Source organism: Elaeis guineensis, chromosome 1, assembly GCF_000442705.2.
Source record: "Elaeis guineensis isolate ETL-2024a chromosome 1, EG11, whole genome shotgun sequence".
Taxonomy (NCBI): Eukaryota; Viridiplantae; Streptophyta; class Magnoliopsida; order Arecales; family Arecaceae; genus Elaeis; species Elaeis guineensis.
This window is the reverse complement of record NC_025993.2, coordinates 170,380,313-170,401,693: the sequence shown is the minus strand read 5'-3', so window position 1 is coordinate 170,401,693 and position 21,381 is coordinate 170,380,313. Positions and strand designations below refer to the sequence as shown.

Sequence of the window (21,381 nt, the reverse complement as noted above, 5' to 3'; positions counted from 1 at the left end):
TTGATATGATAAAGCTTAATTAATTGCTTATTAATGATGATGCCATATCAAGTCATTGCTTACAAGTCATTGTAATTTTAACCGGAATGATGATTTTATATATAAATCGTTGTTCTTTTAGTTTTACCAAAAGGTGGTGCGAATCTGCTCTTTGTTTGATTAGATCTTGTCCTGAGCACAAGCTGTGCATCACTGTTAGCTACATGTTTATCTTATGAGATTTCCCTTCAGTCTCATGCCATGAGATGATTGCAGTTGCCCAAGAAACCCCTCCTCTTCAGCCACTTAGTTCTAAATATCTTTCACTGTTTGGCCCATGTATTGTTTTATAAATAATTATAGAAAAAAAAAATGTTTGGTATAGAAATTTCTTTTCAATTAGCATATCATGCTTCTTGTTTTTGTTTGTTCCTCCTAAAATTGCACAGTACATTCCATTCATTTCCTGGCCCGTCTTTGACATATTATTCACCCAGTTCTTATCTCATAATATTACACTATATGATTTGCAAACAACAGACCTTAGGGCTACCTTCAGAAGCACCACTGGTATTACTAAAATCTATAGTCACTTCTGCTTGATAGATAAATAACACATGTGGGCATCATTGACTTCATTTCCTGGAGCTTCCAAAGATGTATGATGACTCCTTCCACTAATGATGCATGAGTGCATTATTTAAAGAAATTAGAAGATTGAATCTCATATCTATGAAATCTTGTTCTGAAAAAGTTTGGCCAAGTTTTCACTTGATGCAGAACCAATTCTCAATATCTACTCAAATGTTTTCTGGCCTTATCAAATGATCACAGCCTCAAGAGCTTGTTTTGCTGAACAAAAGTAGTCTGAATTTTATGCAAGTTGTCCACCTAGAAGCTACCCATCTCTTCTTTAGACTGTCATCAAGGAAACTGCGCAGTCATGTTTTCTAAATGATTCATACCAATACGGAACATGAAGTACAAACATTCTGCTGGTTACTGAAAATCAAAGATACATAAGATAATCATCATTATAGATTGCAATCTAAGTGCAGTCATCATCATAGATTGCAATTCAGAACACTACAATTTCGATGATAAACGTTTGTAAACCCCGAGAAATTAATAGAAAAGAAGTACAAGGATCAACCAAATACTAGGGATGGTGGATAGGTGGGAAGTATATAGCACTTGCATCTGCGGTGCAGCACTGCGATGTCCACGTTTTGTCTCATGATAATCAGAATTTGCACCGCCAGGAACTTTTCTGGCTTCACCTCCTCCTGCACCAGCTGGACCACCCTCTCCTTTGTGGCTCACCTTCCTCTGAGCGCCCAACTCTTCACACTCTCTCCCTCTCCTGACTTTGCTCAACTCGGTGATCTTATTCGGGCGTACAAATACCTCTATGCAGATGGACAAATGAAGCATTTATCAATCATCTCTTGCAAGGGGAAAAAAAGTAAAGGCAAGCAAAAAAGACATGCATGATATAGTTTTGCACTACTAGTGGAATGGCATGCAAGGGGTAAACCGTTCATGAGAGATTGAGGCATCTGACCTTGAAGCCGTTGGCCTTGCGGTTGTTGTCCCAGTTGATGAAGTCCACTCTCTTTTGAAAGAGTTATTTTGATGGCTGAGCACCAGCGGGGTTGGATTAATAGGACAAGGAGAAGCCATGAGAGTATTATGGTCTTCATCTAATGTCTGTGATTGGATAAGCGACGTGGGTTGTAGCAGCTGAACAAGAGCACCAGGTTTGGCCTTGAAGCTTAGTTTTAGGTGTGAAGGCATCGTGTCCCGACGGGCATGATGGGGGGAATAGATGTTGTGGGGTCTTAAGCCTGATCGATTAATTGGAGACGATAGTAAGTTGCAAATTAATGAGAATTCCATACCTTTCTTCTTTAATGGTTAAAGAAGGTTCATATTGCACTACTTTGTTGGTTAGTGGTGATGAAAGCGAAACGAAATCGTATCAAATCCAACTCGGTGCAGGCTCTTCGGGTTCTCCAGAAGAGAGCGGTTTAAACGTTCGTGCTCTAACTCAGTGATATACTCATGGTTCAGGCAAGCCCAAAAAGGTGCAAGAAGGTTTTGTATCACATCAGTTTAATATCATATTAGGTGGAAGATTATCTTTCCAAGGATGAGATGACAGGTGGCTTAGCAGAGAAGATGTATACAAGAGGAAGCTTATAACTTTTCTCATATACTTTGGGGACCAATTCTCGTGCTTTCGAAGCTGGGAGCATCGTACATGTCATAGTGGATGCCAGTCTTTGTTTCACTCCCAGGAAGATCCTTGAGCAACCATCCACCTACTCATAAATAAATAGATTCTTTTATGGACCGGAAGCAACTGCTTGCCTGGTTGTTTGTCACATGTAGATGATCATACATGCGAATTCATATATGCAAGTTCATGCACAAAAGATAAAAGATTCAATTGAAGCACTTAATTATCCAAATAAATATTGTGATGTAACAGTGATGTAAACCCTTCAAGCAACAATGTGTTTCAGTTATGTGCGTTTCCATCCCCGATTTTAAGCCAGTCGACGTTGGTTTAGATAAAAAAAAGCCACCCTCGTGTGTTTGAGAGGGACCCCCAAAAACACCTTTGACAAGAACTACACGCCACCACACGGAGTCGAGGAATGATAGTCCCACCTTAGCGATAGCATTGTTTTTATTGCTCGCCTTTAGCCACTTAGCAGCCAACCAAGAAGTCCGAGACAAGGAGACCCGGACGGGAATAGGGTCCCAAAGGGCACGACGAGTACCAGCAGTGTTTTAATATGAAAATTATAAAAATATCGGATAGATTGAGTCCTTAATGACCCAAAGGAAACGACAAATGCCAAAGGTATTTTAATATGAAAATCAGAAAAGTATCACTTGATATGTACATAACATAATATTTGTAAGCCACGTTAACAAGAATAGAAACATGGCATTATATCAACGAGTAACTTAAGATATCCAATTAAAAAACTTTAAGCTATAAAGATCCAAGAAAAACTTGGATAAAATACACTTTTTCCTAAATAAAATCTGTTCAAATTCTTGACTTACTCCCAGAATACTTCCCAAAATAATTCTTTAATAGTGCGTGCAACAAGAATACTCCAAGAATGCTTCCCCAAATAATCCTTTAGTAGTATGTGGCGTCCGCACCAAGAATCGAAGTACTCAACCTCTAACATATCACAAATCCTTTATGTAAAACCTAGAGAACTCAAACAAGGACATTATTGATTATACATTTATAATAAAAATTTCCATGTCGGGAACCAATTTTTGCCCTTTCCCATGTCCACCCTAGCTCGGATAACATGGAAATAACTAACTAAAATAGCAATAGGAAAAATAACAACTAGGAATACAATTGTAATTTTAATGAGAACTCGCAATGAACCACCAACATGAACAACAGTAAACCAGCGAAGAATCAAACGAGAAACTTAAAACAATATGACTGACAAATAACATTAAATAACGTAAAGCATTGATCATATTAAGCCTTGTTCTTCCGGGGCTAAAGCTAATTAAGCTGTGGCCCAAGAACAAAATCCAGGGACTTTTTCCCGTCATCTTGAAACAATAATAAACACTCACGTCACCTTGCAAAAATATACACCTCATATGATTACTAGTTCTTCAATTCTCCACCAACAAACATTGTGACACCACCTGCTCACCTCATGGGGAAAAAGAGGGGTACAAAAAAAAAAAAAAAGAAAAAGAAAAAAAGAAATAAGGGGAGTATTTGTTTAACCATACTCGCAGAAGCTAATCGGTAGCAGCCAGCCCCCAAAGCTAGCACTGCTACTATTCACGCAAGAAGCTCCTTGCAGGCACCGATATCTGCCGCCTGTGAACCTAATAATGCCCGGCCAGATGGGTTTGCTTCTATACTTTTCATCACCTCATCAAACATTGCTGACCGAAACCTGCCATCTTCTACTTTCTTCAAGATCTCCTCCACTACTTTGAAACCCAAGCCACCGGCCAAAATCAGCTTTCCAATGACTTCGCCAAAATGTGTAGGTGCTTTTGGTAAGTCTATACCTATATCATCCAGCATTGTTCCATAAAGCAAGCACCCAGTCCCCAAGTCTTTTGGTGTAATAACCTCCTTGACAAACAAATGCTCCAGGAGCCTGACAACTGGATTGATGCAATTGGGGACTTTGTCTAGAGCAAGATTGATGGCTTCTTTAACAACCTCAGGATGGTACTCGGGACTCTTCAACTCCTCAACACATTGCAATGCTTCATCAAGTATGCGGACATGGAAGTACTCCTCCAGAAGAGAAACTGTTTTCTTGTGCAGCTCGTTAAGGTTGAATTTTGGAGCACCGACCATCTTCTCATTTACTGGAGCAGCAACAAGAGGCACCACACCGAGAGGCTTCAATGGCCCTAAAGTTTGTCCTGGGGCGTTCACCGCACCTGAAACAAGATTAGATGGGCGGGATAGCAGCCCACCACTGCCACCCTGCAACAATGCACTCGTCTTACCAGTTAATAGGCCCCCACTACCCTGGGGAAGTAGCCTGGCATTGATGGGTGATGGCTTGCCAACTACAGAGCCCTCGTCACGAAAAGCATCACTTTTCGACATGGATTTGGAACGTGGAACTTCCCAATTATCAGTATCTAAACCAGGCATTCCAGGCATCTTTCTTGTTCCAGGCATTCCAGGCATCATACCCCCAGTACCAGGTCGGTTGATAGGGAAGGCTCCAGGGCGAATGCCTCCAAGAGCACTTCCACTGCGGCCATTTCTCATGTTTGCAGTTGCTCCTGGACGCAACCCAAGTTTCTTTTCTGCCTCGGTGTGGATTTCAGTTATGGTCTTTGCTTTCACCTGCAAAACCACAAGCAGAGAAAATCCAAGAAAATCAATCAGAACTAGACATTCTTTCGATCAGCTTGGCAAATGCAATCAAAAAAAAAAAGCTCTGCAAACTAAAATAAGTCAGAAGATCCAGTATTTTGTAATTGCCTTTATATCAGAAAACCAATTTTGGATTTTAATTTCAAGCCAGGCTAAATTTCCAATGATTACTTTGTGCTAAAATCAATGGATTTGGAAAGCTAACCTCTTCACGTCGAGGAACCCAGTTGTTGGCACGCAGTTCAAGAACATCACGAACCATAAACCTCAACCGTGGTGCAAGCTGGGGATTTGTTGTCAGCTCCTTCAACCGGTTGAAATAGGTATCATTAAAACGACGGGACTTTGGGCTTTCATCCAGCTGCTTACCGATGGTATTGAATAACTGACAGATTGCCTCAACATTTTCCTCAGCAGGGCATGCCTTACCATCATGTCCCAGTAGCTCCTGTTTGCACTAGCTGTATTAGGCATTTCTATCTAAATAAAAACAGGTCTTCAGATGTTCAAAAGAATCAATAACAGGGCAAAGAATGTATATATATATATATATATATATATATATATTTATTTATTTATTTATTTACCTGAACAATATGGTGAACTATTTTCTCTGGCACCATTTTTTGCTTTAAAAGCTCCCCAATCAGGCGGATGTTCCCAAGGGTGCGGAGCTTCACTAGTCTTTCTTTATCCCTGCGTTCCATTTCCTGATCTGGGCTAGTCAACTTTCTAACCTCAGCCCTCAGATTATCAGCACCTTCAAAGGCCTCCTGACAATTGTTTAAGAGTATTCGCTTGAATGTGATCTCCTTTCCACCAGGTTCTTCAGAAGGAAATGGCGGAAGCTTTTCACTGAGATCAGAACACAGTTGAGCATACATGGGGCAAAAGGTAGGCTCCAAAACTGCTTTTTCAAATATGAGCGTGATAACTTCCTGCAACATTAGTTTGTTCAACACATAAATTTTGCAACTGGAACCCAAAAATACCCTCTCATATTTTTCATTCAAATAAAAAACGTTCATTGCTACCTTTAAAATATCAGGTGTTGTGATTCCTGCATCAATCAGTTGGCCCTTGAGAACATCAAATTTCTCTGGTGTCAATTTGTTTAGTATACTGTATAAAAAAAATGATAATATGCATTACATTGACGCAGAGTGATTCAATTGCATAGTACAACAGCAATTAAATAAAGGGAAACAAAAAAGAAAAGGCGAATAGAAAGAGAACAAATTTGGGTAAGTAATAACTCAAATATCTATCAGCTTTTCCAGAGACTAAAAGCAGATCAATATATCCCAGCAGGATAAACTAAGCATTCAGATTCATTACCCTTTCACCATTTTCAGAACCCGTTCTTTCTCAGAGAGACTGCCTCGTCTGGCAGACCATGGCACTTCAGCCTTGAGTAGTACAGGAGCAGGTCCTGCCTGATAGATCACAGGAACAGCATCAAATGTCAGAAAAATCAAAGACTTGAGGATATAAATTAACCCAAAAACAAAACAAAACAAAACAAAACGCATAAATTGGACATGATCCATATTTCACATTTTTTAAAAAAAATCAGAATAAAAATACTCTAAGGTGACAAAAGGAGGTAAAGCCAGTTGCTAGTCACAGGTAAGCTTCATGCACTAAAAACCAACAGAATTCCAGATTCCAACTTATCATAAAATTTTTGAGCCGCAGATAACTACCAGTTGAACTCAGAATACGGATCAATGCTGTGTACAAGTAACTCAATCAGATAGAGAACATACTTGCAGAGAGAAAAACATGAAGCAAGTCTAAAATTGCACATCTAAGCCATTATAAAGAAGAAAAAAAATTATGGAACCTAATAATTGAATGACAGTAAGATGTTGACAATAGAAAATTTCATTTAAAAATGGTGATATTGCCAAGAATGATGCCAGTATAAAAAGCATTAAGGCAGTGTTTGCTTAAAAATTATGGTGATATCACCAAGAATGATGCAAGTACAAATCACATCAAGGCAGTGTTTTGCCTTTTCTACTATATTGCTTGACTTTTAATTTTTTAAACATTTTTTTTAAAAAAAAAGGAAACCCAGAAACTCACAGCTTCAAAATATATAAAAAAGAATATCCTATTAGGAAAAATACAATAAGTTTTGTGACTGCTCTCCAAAGTTCCCACAGTATTATCTCAAGGACCATTTTTTGTGGATAGTAAGCACTTCAAAATTCAACTTATGTAAAACTAAACACCAACTATCCCAAATAGCTGAAAACAATTTCAGCAGTGCTGCAGAGCAATCAAGTATGTCTTCATTAAGTTTCTTGTTCATGGTCAGAATATTTGCCTTTGCCCTCTTAAGTTTGTTCATGCAACAAACTATTATCAACGTAATTTGCAGTTGGGAAATCTCGGTATAATATTGACAAAATGAATAGCTAAATAAAGTGTAGCAAAACTCAAGGTGCGGAACAGCTCTATGCCTCTAACTAATCAAACCAACAACTTCTCAGCAAACTTAGCGATATGAAAGAGTTAATACCTTCCCATAAATGCCTTCCCATAAACAGATGCCTATTTTCCATCTAAGAAAGTAGTTCTCATGTTGCTAAAAGATAAATGAAGCACATCCATCTTAGATTCACAATATTTATTACTTCCATCTCAGATCACTAGGAATATTGAGATGTTGATTACCACAGAGACTAAAGGTCGAAATTCCCTGGACTATCTCTTTGCCTCTCCCTATTTCATTAAAACAATATCCACTGCAAGAGAACTTCTTTCAAAATATCTGTCTCCCTTGTCTCTACCAAAGTAAAAGCCCAATTCTGATGGGAATTTCCTAAATAAATTGGTTTCAAACTGGATGAAATTAGCCACAGCCCAAAAATAATAAAAAGTTAGGATATCCACAGGAAAATAATAGAATAGTATAAAATGATGCTAGAATATTATACCTTAAGATTTCTTCTTTCAACAATTATACTATATTGAATGTTTTTTATTTCATAGAAAATGTTTCTATATAAAGTCTGAATGCAAATGATTGCTTATAATTTGTCATAATGATACATGAACTTAGTATGACTAATATGGACAGAATGATGCATCTAGGTTGCTCAAATGGGTCTAAGATCAGTCTGCCCGTGCTTACACTGGTTGTATGACCGTATGAAATTATTTCCACTTGATTTCTATAGTAATCAAGTTGCTTCAGACCTTGCAGTGAAGGAAGAGGAAACTGTTTAAAGTGAATGGATCTCAGTTGATCTTTAAGCTTGTGTGCAAATTTCCTGCATGTTTTCTTTCATGCAGGCTGATTCCATGCCAGTAGCTCAAATGATTCAAATGGTTTAGTAATTACATAATTTTATATGTAATAAAGCACCATGATATTTTTCTTGGGCATTCCAACTGAAACCTCATATCATGATTCAAAACAATATAGTCAATAACGTGTCTCCAATTGGAAGAAATATAAAAACAAGGCAAAAACATTCAACTAGCAGAACAAATAGATTTACAGGGAAAAAAAATGAATGGAAATAAATCAATGCAAAACAAAGCTAGCAAAGATATACACATATCAACTTCAATGAAGAAAAGAAGATGCCTACACCGGCATCACATGAGCACAACAATTTTTCTAAGTGACAAAGCTTGAAACAAGGTGGTGTGAAGCAAAGTTTAAAACAAGATGTAAAGGCACCTGACTCAAAATAGGTTTGGTTGAAATAACTTATGTCCACAAATGAACAAGTCTTATCCCATCTGGTTTGGTTTTATTATGAAGAGTCAAATTTCTACGTCCATCATGGACTAAGAATAAAAGAATGTATATATAATACAAAACAACAAACAAGGCCGCCCCTAACCCCCAGAAAGAAGGGGAGGGGGGTTATTTGGTGGTTTCAAATGATAATAAAAAATCAGGCAAAGCAATCCAGAGGAAGAAATTAAGATGTTAGTAATTACCACTTGGCCCGAAGATACTTGAACTCTTGAAGAAAATTGAGAGCTCAATTGGTCCTGCCCATTAAATTGTTCTTGTTGTCTTGTGTTGGGTGGATATGATTCCTTATTATCACGAATCTTATCCCAAGACCGCTCCTCTCCAGCTGAGGATAGTTGTCCTGATCGGCCACGCCAATCACGATTGTCTGGCTCGGAATAGCGAATATGTGATTGACTTTGCAACTAAGAGATGAAAAAAAATATCAGAAAGAAAATAAATAATAAAAGCACATGGTAAGATGATTATTTCTATGTAAAATGATGCAAGCATTATGCCCTCCGAAGGCATCCATTTGTAAAGAATTGCATATGGTACATGTAATAGGCATTGCAGGATATCAAAAGAGCCAAAATACTCTCCAGCAAAATTCTGTCTAGATACATAGATTCATAGAGGGGACATTCCCATCAAATATTTCCATTTGAACAACACAAACACATTGAAAGGATAAGATCTCAAAGATCTTACATTTGCATCAGCACGAACCCAACTTTGATCTTCACCATGAAGTTCTGCCTCAATCTCTTGCTTGATTTTCAAGATATCTTCATGTGCATGAACTGCCTGTCATAAGAAATATATACTATAAAATCAGTTTCAATTTTGAAAATTGCTCATCCTTTTAAGGTGATTAGAGAGATTTAAAGCTTTGGATTTTGACTCGTGCTAGCATTAACCGAAAGAAAAAAAAAAGGAAAAAAAAAAAAACTTAGATCAGTTTCATCAGATAAAAGCATAGTGGGCATCAACAAAATATCTCCTATAAAAAATTGGTTAAGTATGGCTCAAGCAGTCTTGCTCAAGTTTTACTTGTCAACTGTTGCTCAATGTGTTCCTTTCATTTATTAAATTTTTTTTTTCCTATAAACTTCGTTCATCGGATTTTTCAGCAATAATTGCTATGAGAAACATAGTTTTCTGAGGTCTTACCGCAGAACCAACTTAAAAAGGAACAGTGACAAATGTAAACTTTCTTGATAGAGGAAAGAAACAAATGCTCAAAGCTGACCAGCTTGAAGCAGGAGATCAGAACAGATAAATAGCCCAAAACACGCTAGTGTACCTCTCGCAGTTGCAAAAGTTGGTCCCTTGAATAACAAATTCGCTCACGGGCGTCAAAACGTGAATCTCCCATCTGCAGCAGAATCATCAAAATCAGGTCATAAAAATCCAAGGCAGCATCTTAAATACAGTACATTGAAGGAATCAAAACCAAAGAAGATTTCCCACAGCATAAACCACCAAAACGCATCTAGAGCAAAAAAATTTTTTTACATGTTTTTACTTCTTATGGGCCACAAAGCTTCAATCTGACAGTTGATTATAATGCTATCATGGAATGATGGATCCTATTGAAATGAACAAGACAAGCTAGGATACATATCTATTACGTAATTATTTATCCAGATACATAAATATACCTCCACTTCTATAGATTTTTTTTATGAACATAAACCTGGCAGCTTTTAAACCATTTAATTATCATGTTAAAATGAATTTAAACAAATAAACAGAAACCGATGATGACATTCTCACAATGCTAGAACTCATATCTAATTGTTTGTTTAAATGTATAACTACATCATGATATTTCATGATTTTCTATCTTTTGAAACTATATGTAATGATCTTCTAATATTCAATTTTTGGTTATGCAAAGAAATTTCATATTATCCTTATAATCACCAAACTGAAACTTCGATTCCAAATAAAATTTTCCAAAGTCGCATTTTCTTATTTTTATTACCTTACTTTCATCATTTTGTCAACCTTTTCCCTTTACAAACCAAACACCTTCTAATAATAAGTCTCTACTTTAAATTTCAAACGTTTCAAATCTAGGAAAGGAAGAAAATGACAACATTGTATACAAAGTCTCAAATGAAGCCTAGGCTTCTTCGCTAATTTGCAATATGGCAAAACAAGCCATTTTCTACAGTACTTGTTATTAGTTGTATCCATGTAAAGAAAAATTCTTTTTTTGTTCTTGTACTATCATTGATTCTTACAACAATATCCGATGGAAGAATCTCTATTTCAAAGTTCCTCTCTGGATTCTAGCTTTATACAGCATCTTGGACAGGAAGTTCCAACTCTTTATATCTTCCTTACAGGTCTCACTGCAATGCCTTAAGCCATAAAACTTCAATATCTTAATAATCTCCTGTTTGTTCTTTTGTTACACCCTTTAGTGCAAGTCTTGTCACTTCTTGTTGTCCCACTGTAAGTCGGACACCCGAATCGCACTTCATCTAAAAGCGTGCAGTTCTGAGTGTTTGTATTAACATAAGTCTGACATGCAGAAATAAGGTTCCCAGTTCAGTACAAATGCCAAAATTCACTTCCGCTTGGGGTGATATGAAGTCAGTATCCATAAGTTTAAGCAGCACATTTAATGCCTGCATTAATGCCCTCAAACCCGCTTGCTTTACATATAGACCATTATAGCTCACTTAGGCTATAAGTATCATTAATAGTAATTTTGGTGCCCAAAAAAATTGCTTTTCTTGTGGAACTAATGTTCTCAAAACAAAAGTTCTCATAATTCAAGTTCTACGAATTGAAAATCAGACACTTTTAATGCTTTGAAACAAAGAATCATCGTCAGATGATGGGAAAAGAATCAAAAGGAAGTGACTGAGGGTCTGCATCTCCCTCTCGCAACTGAGATGGAAGGTGAGAGTTAAAGAAGAGATCTCAATGGAAGGATATGGTTTCCCTTTTTGGCCTAAAAGTTGGTGTATGATTTTAAGAAGAAGACTGATTGATATGATCAGATTAACATCCATTCTTCTCTCTCTCTCTCTCTCTCTCTCTCTCTCTCTCTTCCCCCACCCCTCCTCTCTCCCTCCACACACACACAACACATGCACACAAGTGCAGAGGGGGAGGACAGAAGTCTTCATGCTTATAAAAATCTAGAAACACAAAATAAAAATGCAGCATGTAACTTAAAGCGTATCATTACTATTTACAGAATATACAGTCGTCTAGCTTCTTTTTTTATTGGTACAACATATGGTTTCTTTATAGATGGAGAAATGCATTGCTTCTGCGCAATTTAATATTCTGACAGATATTATACTTAATTTTGCAAAAACATAGCTTATTGCTTACCACGAATATACAGATTATAGCGTGCGCGCACGCACGCACGCACACGCACACACGCACAACAACAACACACACACACACACACACACAACAACAAGAACACACACACATGCGCGCGCGCGCGCAATTTAATATTCTGACAGATATTCTACTTAATTTTGCAAAAACATAGCTTATTGCTTACCACGAATATACAGATTATAGCTCACACACACACACACACACACACGCAATTTAATATTCTGACAGATATTCTACTTAATTTTGCAAAAACATAGCTTATTGCTTACCACGAATATACAGATTATAGCTCACACACACACACACACACACGCAAGTTAATATTCTGACAGATATTCTACTTAATTTTGCAAAAACTTAGCTTATTGCTTACCACGAATATACAGATTATAGCTCACACACACACACATGCACACACGCATACGCGCGCGCGCACGCGCGTGCAATTTAATATTCTGACAGATATTATACTTAATTTTGCAAAAACATAGCTTATTGCTTATTGCTTACCACGAATATACAGATTATAGCGTGCGCATACATACACGCACGCACGCACAACAACACCACACACACACACACACACAACAACAACAACACACATGCGCGCGCGCAATTTAATATTCTGACAGATATTCCACTTAATTTTGCAAAAACATAGCTTATTGCTTACCACGAATATACAGATTATAGCTCACACACACACACACACACACAATTTAATATTCTGACAGACATTCTACTTAATTTTGCAAAAACATAGCTTATTGCTTATCACGAATATACAGATTATAGCTCACACACACACACACACACACAAGTTAATATTCTGACAGATATTCTACTTAATTTTGCAAAAACTTAGCTTATTGCTTACCACGAATATACAGATTATAGCTCACACACACACACATGCACACACACGCACGCGCGCGCGTGCAATTTAATATTCTGACAGATATTATACTTAATTTTGCAAAAACATAGCTTATTGCTTATTGCTTACCACGAATATACAGATTATAGCGCGCGCATACATACATACAGACACACACACACACATACATATACATATACATATACATACATATATATATATATATATATATATATATATATATATATATATATATATATATATATATATATATATATATATATATATATATATATAAACAGTTAGTAGGATTAATAGGATATGTTAATTACATAACCAAGTTGATTCCTCGCATATTTATTGGATGTGAGAAGTTTTAAGAGGATGATCCTGATAAAATCGTCCATGTATAAGTACCGTATCAAAGAACTTCTTCCCTTCCCAGCACTCATCACGCTTCGTTACACAATCAAAGTTTATTTTTCAAGACCAAATAGAGAATAGATGATCACCAAACAATTTCGAAAAGTTGTCATTCAGCTTCTTAGAAGCCTCGGATAGAAGGCGAGATTAGGAAAAAAAAGAAAAAAAAGTAAAAGAACAAAACGAAACGCAACTCAAGATTTCACCTCTAAACCCTATTATGTCCTATCAAGAACTCATCCTTCCCAAGAAATCGACGCCACTCGAGATCAAAAATATCAGACTGAGCATCGACGCCACTCGAGATCAAAAATATCAGACTGAGCACCAACAAAACCGTCGAAGCCATCCGCGAACCTAACAGAGCGGTCAAAACCCTAGCTCGCAGACGATCAATACGTACTCCCGAAGGGAGAGAAAAAGAAGCCAACATTGGACGATGCAAGGAAACCCTAGATCCAGGGAAAAGGGGGTTGGTTACCTTGCCGGCGGCAGCGATGCCATGGGGGCGTAAGAAGGGGAGGTCGAAGGGCGAGGAGGAGCTCACGGACGATGACCCTCCGGCGGAGGCGGCGGAGTCGAAGCGGGGAACGAGGAGTCTGCTTCCTCGGTTGCCGCCACCACCCGGCCTCAAGCTAATGACCGTCTGATCCGACTGCATACCTCGATCGATCCTCTCTCTCGGCCCTGATGGGATCGCGTCAACCGGACGATCAGATCGCCGCCGAACACTGTAGTAAAGGCGCGGCGAAGGGCAAGGAAAAGAAGCTTTCAGCGGAGCCCTCTCTCTCAATAGAGGAAGAAGGCGGAAGTGGGGAAGCGGGGTGGGGAGGGCACGGTGCAGAGATCCTTTTCTAATGTCCGAGCGGTGGGATTTTAGGGTTTCGGTGAGGGTATTTTGGGGATTTTGGCGTATAACGCCGAAAATACCACTCAAGTTGCCCGTCTTGGCGTTAACCCTGCGAATCTGCGATGGATCCTCTTTTGCCTTTTTAGGAAGTTCTTGGACGGAATTAGACTTCGAGTTTGAGAGAATATCGGATAGTGCCATTGTGGACTGCGTCCGCTGTGACGTTAGTGTCGCTGGGGGAGGCATCCGGCTCAGACCGAATCTGACTCGGATCTAGTTTTATGGGTCGGTTAGGTGCTGGGAACCAGGTTTTGAATGGTTGCCTCACGCGTCAGCCAGGCTGAAACTCTTTCGACCAACGTATTTTTTTTATTAACGTACCTGTTGTGCTAGGAGATTTGATCATCGGATCGGGACATGAACCGTCCGTATTTAGTAGTTCGATAAGGGTCCTGGCACAATTCGATCACGTTCCCATCATGCCAATAATAAACTAATGAACCTGCTTGCAAGTATTTTATATCTAATTATTTTTTAAAATAAATTACACCGACTTCTTCTTGATTTGGCATAATTATAGTTTTTCATCCAACAATCGAAAAATAATTTCACTATTTAATTTTTACTGTATGTATAGCATATAACCCTTTATGATTATCTTCTTTTCGAATAAGCTGATGGATCTTGCCGACATTATTATTTTCTAATCTATTTAAATTTTAAAATTTTTTAACTAGTTTGAAGCAAGATTAAAAATATTTGATTAATTTTAAAAAGATTGGGGTTAAATTAGCTAATTTTAGATATTTTAGTCTTTTCAACCCCATCCAAAATCATCTAAGATATTTTAAAACTTAAAGATCAGCGAACGATGACACTGGTAACTTATTTGATAGAAAAGGAAGGATGGGAGTATATCTTATGCATAAATAAAAGTTAGATATTGGAATATATATTTTTTAAATTAAATATCATATAAAAATCTGTAATTATCCCAAATCTTCAGGAGGATCAATGTAATTTATTCTATTTTAAATTTTAAAAATTATTAAATATGTTTTTATAGTAGCAACTAAGGATGCAAACAAGTTGAACTGCTCACGAGCTATTTAAGCTGGACGCGACTCGACTATTATCGAGTTCGAGTAATTCGAATAGTTTTTCGAGTCAAACTCATATAGCAAGATATTCGATTATCAAAAACTCACGAACCTACTCGAATATATATATAATTTTTTATTTATAATAAATATATTAATATATATTTGAGTAAGTTAATGCTCAAATTCGAACTCGAATATAGCTCGTTGATATTAAAGTCGGGTCAAATCAAGCTCAAGTATTATTTTTTTTATCAAATCGAGCTCAAGATTGAGATATTAAGTCTTGATCAATCTTGAATCAAATTTCGAGTTCGAGTATTTTAAATTGAGTCAAACTCGGGCTTCTAGTTACTCAGTTTTACTGGGCTCGATTGCCCTCCCAATAACAACTCTAGTTGAGGTTCAAGATCTCATGCTTCATTCTAAATTCTATACAATGTTTAAAAGATTTGATCTAATTTCCTAACTTTAAATCATTATTATTAATGCATGAAGATTGAAGAAAATTTGATCATAGCTTAATTTGCAAAGGTAATAATTTCAAATTTTTTGACATGACTAACGCATTAGCTTTTGGGATACCCGTTACTTCGTAAAAGTACATTATTTAGCTTGAAATCCAAGTGAAGAAGAAAAAAAAAAGGGAAAACTCTGGTGAAAAAGTAAAAGAGAAAAGAAACAAAGAGCCAAAACAAAAAAAAAGAATCATATAAAGATTGATGCAGCCAGAAGGGTGAAGAGCTACTTGATTGCTAGGATCATACTTAAAATATTAACATATAAATAGAGGCAAACCAGAAAGAAGAGCCCTTTATTTGGTGAAGACAATTCTTCCCAAAAAAAATATTAATATGTCAAAATGCTCCCTATATAGATGCTACACACAGGTCATGACACTTGACCTTGATTTGGGCATTAAACTTGGTACAAGATCATACTTCTAAAAGGAATTGATGATAAGATAACATGCTGCAAATATAAAATCCTGGCTAAAATTAGATGCTATCTTTAATAAAAAATTTATAAAAGAAAAATCCAGCAAAGACATATGAATTATTCACACTCCTATTCATGGGATGAAAATACAATTAAATATATTTATTTATTGTGGTCTTTGCCCTTGGTGAATTGTGAAGTATAGCATAGCCAACAAATCAAAGTATTTGTTGGTGTTGCGGCCAATCGCCTCGTCGCCCGATCGCCGGGAAGCGTGCACCTGCAAAAGGAAGTCCGCACTGACCGGAGGCGGCTCCGGCGGGGACCCTCCGACGGTCAAGTCAGAGAGGTGACTGGGCAACAGTGAAATGTAGACAGAGAGCTCTGAGAGAGAGAGAGGAGCGAGCCTGCGTTTTCGGGAGAGACGGAGCGGATCGATCCCTTGCACTATTGCCTTCTCCGATTTATATAGTGGAGCACAGCATGGCGCCGTCATTAATGGCGCGGACAAGTGAGGACCTGTCAACTCACTGTGGACTGTCAGAGTCGCCGTGAAAACGTCATGTCGCCGTGTGGCCATCCAATCACCAGGGTTGACCCCGCTCTCGGCGGGACAATGCCCCTAGGTAACTGCGCCGCATGTCCGTGTCAGAGCTGACAACGTCTGACGGCTGTACGGTGGTTGGAGGAGCCGACCGACCCAAAGTCTGTAGCCAGCTGAGTGGTGTCGGGCCCCTCCATTGGTCGGCGAGCTTCATATGAGTCGGCCATCAGACCTCTGGGTTCAGTCGGTCAGGACGGATACGTCCGACATACCCCCGGTCGGCGATAGGCCGTCGAACGGCCGACAGTTAGCTGCTGATGGCATCCGTCAGTCGGTCGCCCCGACCGACGATCGGTCGGTCTATCGGCCAGTCGGAGTCGTCCGTCGGAAGCGGTCGGGCCGCCAGTCGGTCGGTCGGTCGGGCCCTCCGGCAGTCGGTCGGTCGGTCGGGCCCTCTGACAGTCGGTTGGACCCTCCGGCAGTCGGTCGGTCGGTGGGTATCCCCCAACAGTTGCCCCCCTCCACTCCTAAGTCGGGTGGTGAGCTGGTCGATGCTTCCATTCGGGCAGCAATCCCGGACGACTGGGAGTGGATTTATCGCATGTGTAGATCCGACCGTACCGCCGGATGATCCGATGTCAGACGCCTCATGAATGCCAAGCGATCCGGACGTCTAGTCGATGTCAGAAGTCACGTCGGCGTCAGGTGTCAGACGCCATGTCTTATCGTCGCCAGACGTTACGTCGGTGTTAGAAGATCGGGCGCCGGACGATACAGCGTCAGACGATCGGTGTCAGACGATCTGTTGTGGGCAGGCTGTGGGGGGACCTCCTTTAATAGTCCCACATCGGGCAACTCTGGTGTGTGCATGTGCTTAAGTAGTGCGGCCCGCCTCTTACCCCGTGAGGCGCCTTTTGCCCATAGGGCAGAGGACAAAATCGTGACCTGTCGATCGCGTGCGGCTCGTAGGGCGGCGCCGTCGGGGAAAGCGGACAATACCTTGCGTGCGGTGGAGAGGAAAAGGTGTCCGTAATCTTAACACGTGTGCACAACAGTGGCGCGCCAGGAAGGGGTAACCCGCCCCCTGTCGCTCAACACCTGCACCCTCCAGAGTGGGGGGCATCTGTTGTGGGCAGGCTGTGGGGGGACCTCCCTTAATAGTCCCACATCGGGCAACTCTGGTGTGTGCATGTGCTTAAGTAGTGCGGCCCGCCTCTTACCCCGTGAGGCGCCTTTTGCCCATAGGGCAAAGGACAAAACCGTGACCTGTCGATCGCGTGCGGCCCGTAGGGCGGCGCCGTCGGGGAAAGCGGACAATACCTTGCATGCGGTGGAGAGGAAAAGGTGTCCGTAACCTTAACACGTGTGCACAACAGTTGGTTGCACTAAATGCTGCATCAGGATTTTTCAAATAAATATAATGGAAAAAAATGCATTTCATAATGCCACCATGGTGAAGATTTTATAGTAAATCTAGATATTATTTTTTTCGCTATTTAAAAGTAAAAGTTTGAAATGCACATTATCTTTAATGTAACATGACTTCAATTTAGAATATTAAAAAGGAAGTTGTTTTGCCATACCTTTTGCAGATAGGAGATAAAATTCTCTTAGCCAAATAGCAATGAGTTCAGTTCCCTTATTTGCAAATATATATGACCAAGCCAATATCAATTAATCTCAATTATTGCATTGCAAAATTTCAACAACTACTAAATAGTACAAAATACCCACTTTTGATCTAGACAATTATGGTGTAAAACCATTTTTTTGTAGTAGTTTTTTACTTCCAAACTTTATCATGATCCAAATCATTCATTTTTAGCTATTTTTTCACTTTAGTCATGTCTATATATATATTAGAGGACAATTCATGTCTTTGATCTAACTTGCTCATGTGGATGTCAACTAATATGAAAGAGGATGACATAGGAAAGTTTAGACCCGAACATTAATTAAGCATCGTAATAAGAAATGTTAGTGACGGTCTCTATTTTTTATTATGTGATCGGCACTAAGCTCTTAAAAAAGTGCTTTTGCTCTTTTCCATCCAATACATTAATGCTGCTATTCTCAACATTGTTTTTTTGGTTTCTTTCTTTCAAATTTACCTTTCACAGTAGCAGCAAACTGTGCCATAGAGGATGAATACTTGTTTTGTAATGATATAAGCTGAATAATAGATTTTTCTAGAAAGTATATTTATTCAACTTTCTCAACTATGTAATATTGTTAAATTAGCTATTTGGCATAACTAACAAAAATGCTTGAATAATTCAAAAATCTAGTAGCGTTGCCTCAGTGATTTTTTTGACTAATTATTTCTCCACAAAATAAATGATAGGCATTTATTTTCTCATGAAAATTAAATGTATAATATACATGCCTAATGCTACTGAGAGGATGCATTCTAGCCAAAAAAAAAAAAGAGAAAAAGTTATTTTGGGTTCGTTTGATTTGGGATAATTTGATATAAAAAAATAAATTCCAATTCATACTACTATATTTAATATGAAAAAAAAGATGAAAGAGATTGTAAGATAGATAGTAAACTTATAATTGCTTCACGAAAATACTCTCACTTTTATTATATTAATATTATATAATATTATTAATATATTAGTTTTATTAATATATAATATTTGCATTATATTAAAATATTATGTTAATATCTCAATATCCAAAGTAGCCCCATGTTAACAGTCATTTTATATAAATAGACCATAAATGGCCAACAAATTTATTGAAAAAAATATAATTTCATAAATGCTTATTCAATGACATTAATGATGTTGTGCATGCGTGGTGCTCCCAAGCTTTGAGAGACCATGAGAGAGTCACAATGATGACGTTGAGAGGCTAGGATCGGAGTTGGATCCTAGGATTAGGACAGAAGAGGTCCTAGTATGAAGATCTGTTTCAGCCAGTAGAGGAGCCGACTCGGATCTAGGTGGAGCCGACTCGGATCAGGTCGAGTCAGCTTGGATGCGGAATAGAGAGTTGGTTTTCACTGGCATGTGGGTGGCACAGTAGTTTAGCCGACTCAAGGTTTGACCAAGCCGACTTGAGTTGCGAACAGAATCATGCATGGATTCTGGTTTCGGCTAGGATTGTTTTTGATCCTAGAGATCTTGAGGCCTTGTTTAAGAGATCTTAAGGAGACTAACTCAAGGGCTTGGATTGGGATTAAGTCCAAGGGGGTGAGAGCATGTGAGACATGGATGAGATATGGTTCGGTGAGTGTTTTCATGTATTGGGTTGAATCAGGAGAGTTTTTGATTGAGCCTAATGACCATATATAAATATACATAGGTTGTATTAGGATTTTCATAACGCAAGTAGTGGAATATAAGATCTTTTCTCCCTAACTTTCTCTCGCTCTCTGGTTCCAATGCCAAACCCTAGCTTTCTTCTTTCTTCTTCTTTGTTGTTTGCTGGAGTAACATTCAGGTTCCACGCAAGATGATCCTGATCAGGTATAGGGGTTGTATCGAAGTTTCTCAATAAGTGGTATCAGAGTCCGATTACGTGGAGGAAAGAAAAAGACACTGAAGATCAAGTTTAGCCTGATTTCTACAGTGCCCAGATTTTTCTTTATTTTCTTTCCTGTTGCTTCTTTGGTTGTGGTGATCTTCCGATTAGGTGGAGGGTTTTGACACAAGAAAGGGTTGGAAGAAGGTAGAGGAGATCTGTTTCAGATCTGATCTTATTTTTGGGGTGTGAAGTGTAGTATTACAGAAGGGTTAGTGCTGGTAGTTTGCTTGAAGGTTAAGATGGCTTCAAATGGTTTTAAGGCAGAGTTTGAGAAGTTTGATGGCAACGAAAATTTTACCTTGTGACAGCAGTGGATAAAGAATTTGTTGATGCAACAGTAGATCTATAAGGTCTTGGTAAGAGAGAGACTGGAAAAGATCAATGCTAAGGATTGCAAAGAGTTAGAGGAGATTGCTTTTAGCATGATCAGGATGTGCTTGGTGGATCAGATTTTACCCTGAGGTCAGCACGGAGATCATGGTGAGAGGTCTTTGGGAGAAGTTAGAGAAGATGTACATGGATAAAAACATGACGAATAAACTCCGACTGAAGAGGCAGTTATATAGCTTGTGGATGTCTGAGGGAGGTGATCTGGTTGGTCACATCCAAAGGTTCAATCAAATGTGTTCTAATTTATTGAATATGGATGTGAAGATCGAGGAAGAAGATCGGGCGTTGTTGCTGCTGTGCTCACTCCCATCGGCGTATAATGGTCTGATCACAACCTTGGTATACGGCAAGGAGTCCTTGGAGTATGAAAAGGTTGTGGGTGCCCTGAGATCAAACAAGCAGTGGGAGAAGATCTGCAAGAGAGACTACTTCGGAGGTGTTCGCTATTCATGAGAGGCGAGGAAGACCTAGGAAGAGAGAAAAATCCAAGGGCAGATCGGAGAAGGTTTTGAAGTGTTACAGGTGCCACAAGACTAGATACTTCAAGAAGGATTGTCTGCTTCGAAAGAAAGGAGGAGAAGAGAGGGATTCCATCGGTACAGTTGCTGAGGGATTAGAGATGGATGATCTCTTAATAGTTTTATAGGAGCCTGTGAGGTGCGGTGTATCTGAGACGACTTCAGAGAGATCTGTGG

The 21,381-nt window shown here is 38.8% G+C and overlaps 2 protein-coding genes across 2 annotated transcripts; both read right to left on the bottom strand.

Annotated features, from left to right (window-relative positions):
- Positions 1-1,013: 1,013 nt before the first annotated feature.
- Positions 1,014-1,966, bottom strand: LOC114912805 (uncharacterized). Its single transcript, XM_073250891.1, has 2 exons — positions 1,544-1,966; positions 1,014-1,388 (listed from the first exon to the last, which is right to left on the bottom strand). The coding sequence occupies exons 1-2, from the start codon at positions 1,680-1,682 to the stop codon at positions 1,105-1,107; spliced, it is 423 nt and encodes a 140-aa protein (XP_073106992.1). The 5' UTR covers positions 1,683-1,966; the 3' UTR covers positions 1,014-1,104.
- Positions 1,967-3,476: 1,510 nt separating this feature from the next.
- LOC105032308 (eukaryotic translation initiation factor) lies at positions 3,477-14,149 on the bottom strand. Its single transcript, XM_010906718.4, has 9 exons — positions 13,811-14,149; positions 9,958-10,029; positions 9,363-9,458; positions 8,855-9,076; positions 6,227-6,324; positions 5,923-6,010; positions 5,476-5,826; positions 5,094-5,336; positions 3,477-4,858 (listed from the first exon to the last, which is right to left on the bottom strand). The coding sequence occupies exons 1-9, from the start codon at positions 13,988-13,990 to the stop codon at positions 3,821-3,823; spliced, it is 2,388 nt and encodes a 795-aa protein (XP_010905020.1). The 5' UTR covers positions 13,991-14,149; the 3' UTR covers positions 3,477-3,820.
- Positions 14,150-21,381: the final 7,232 nt, after the last annotated feature.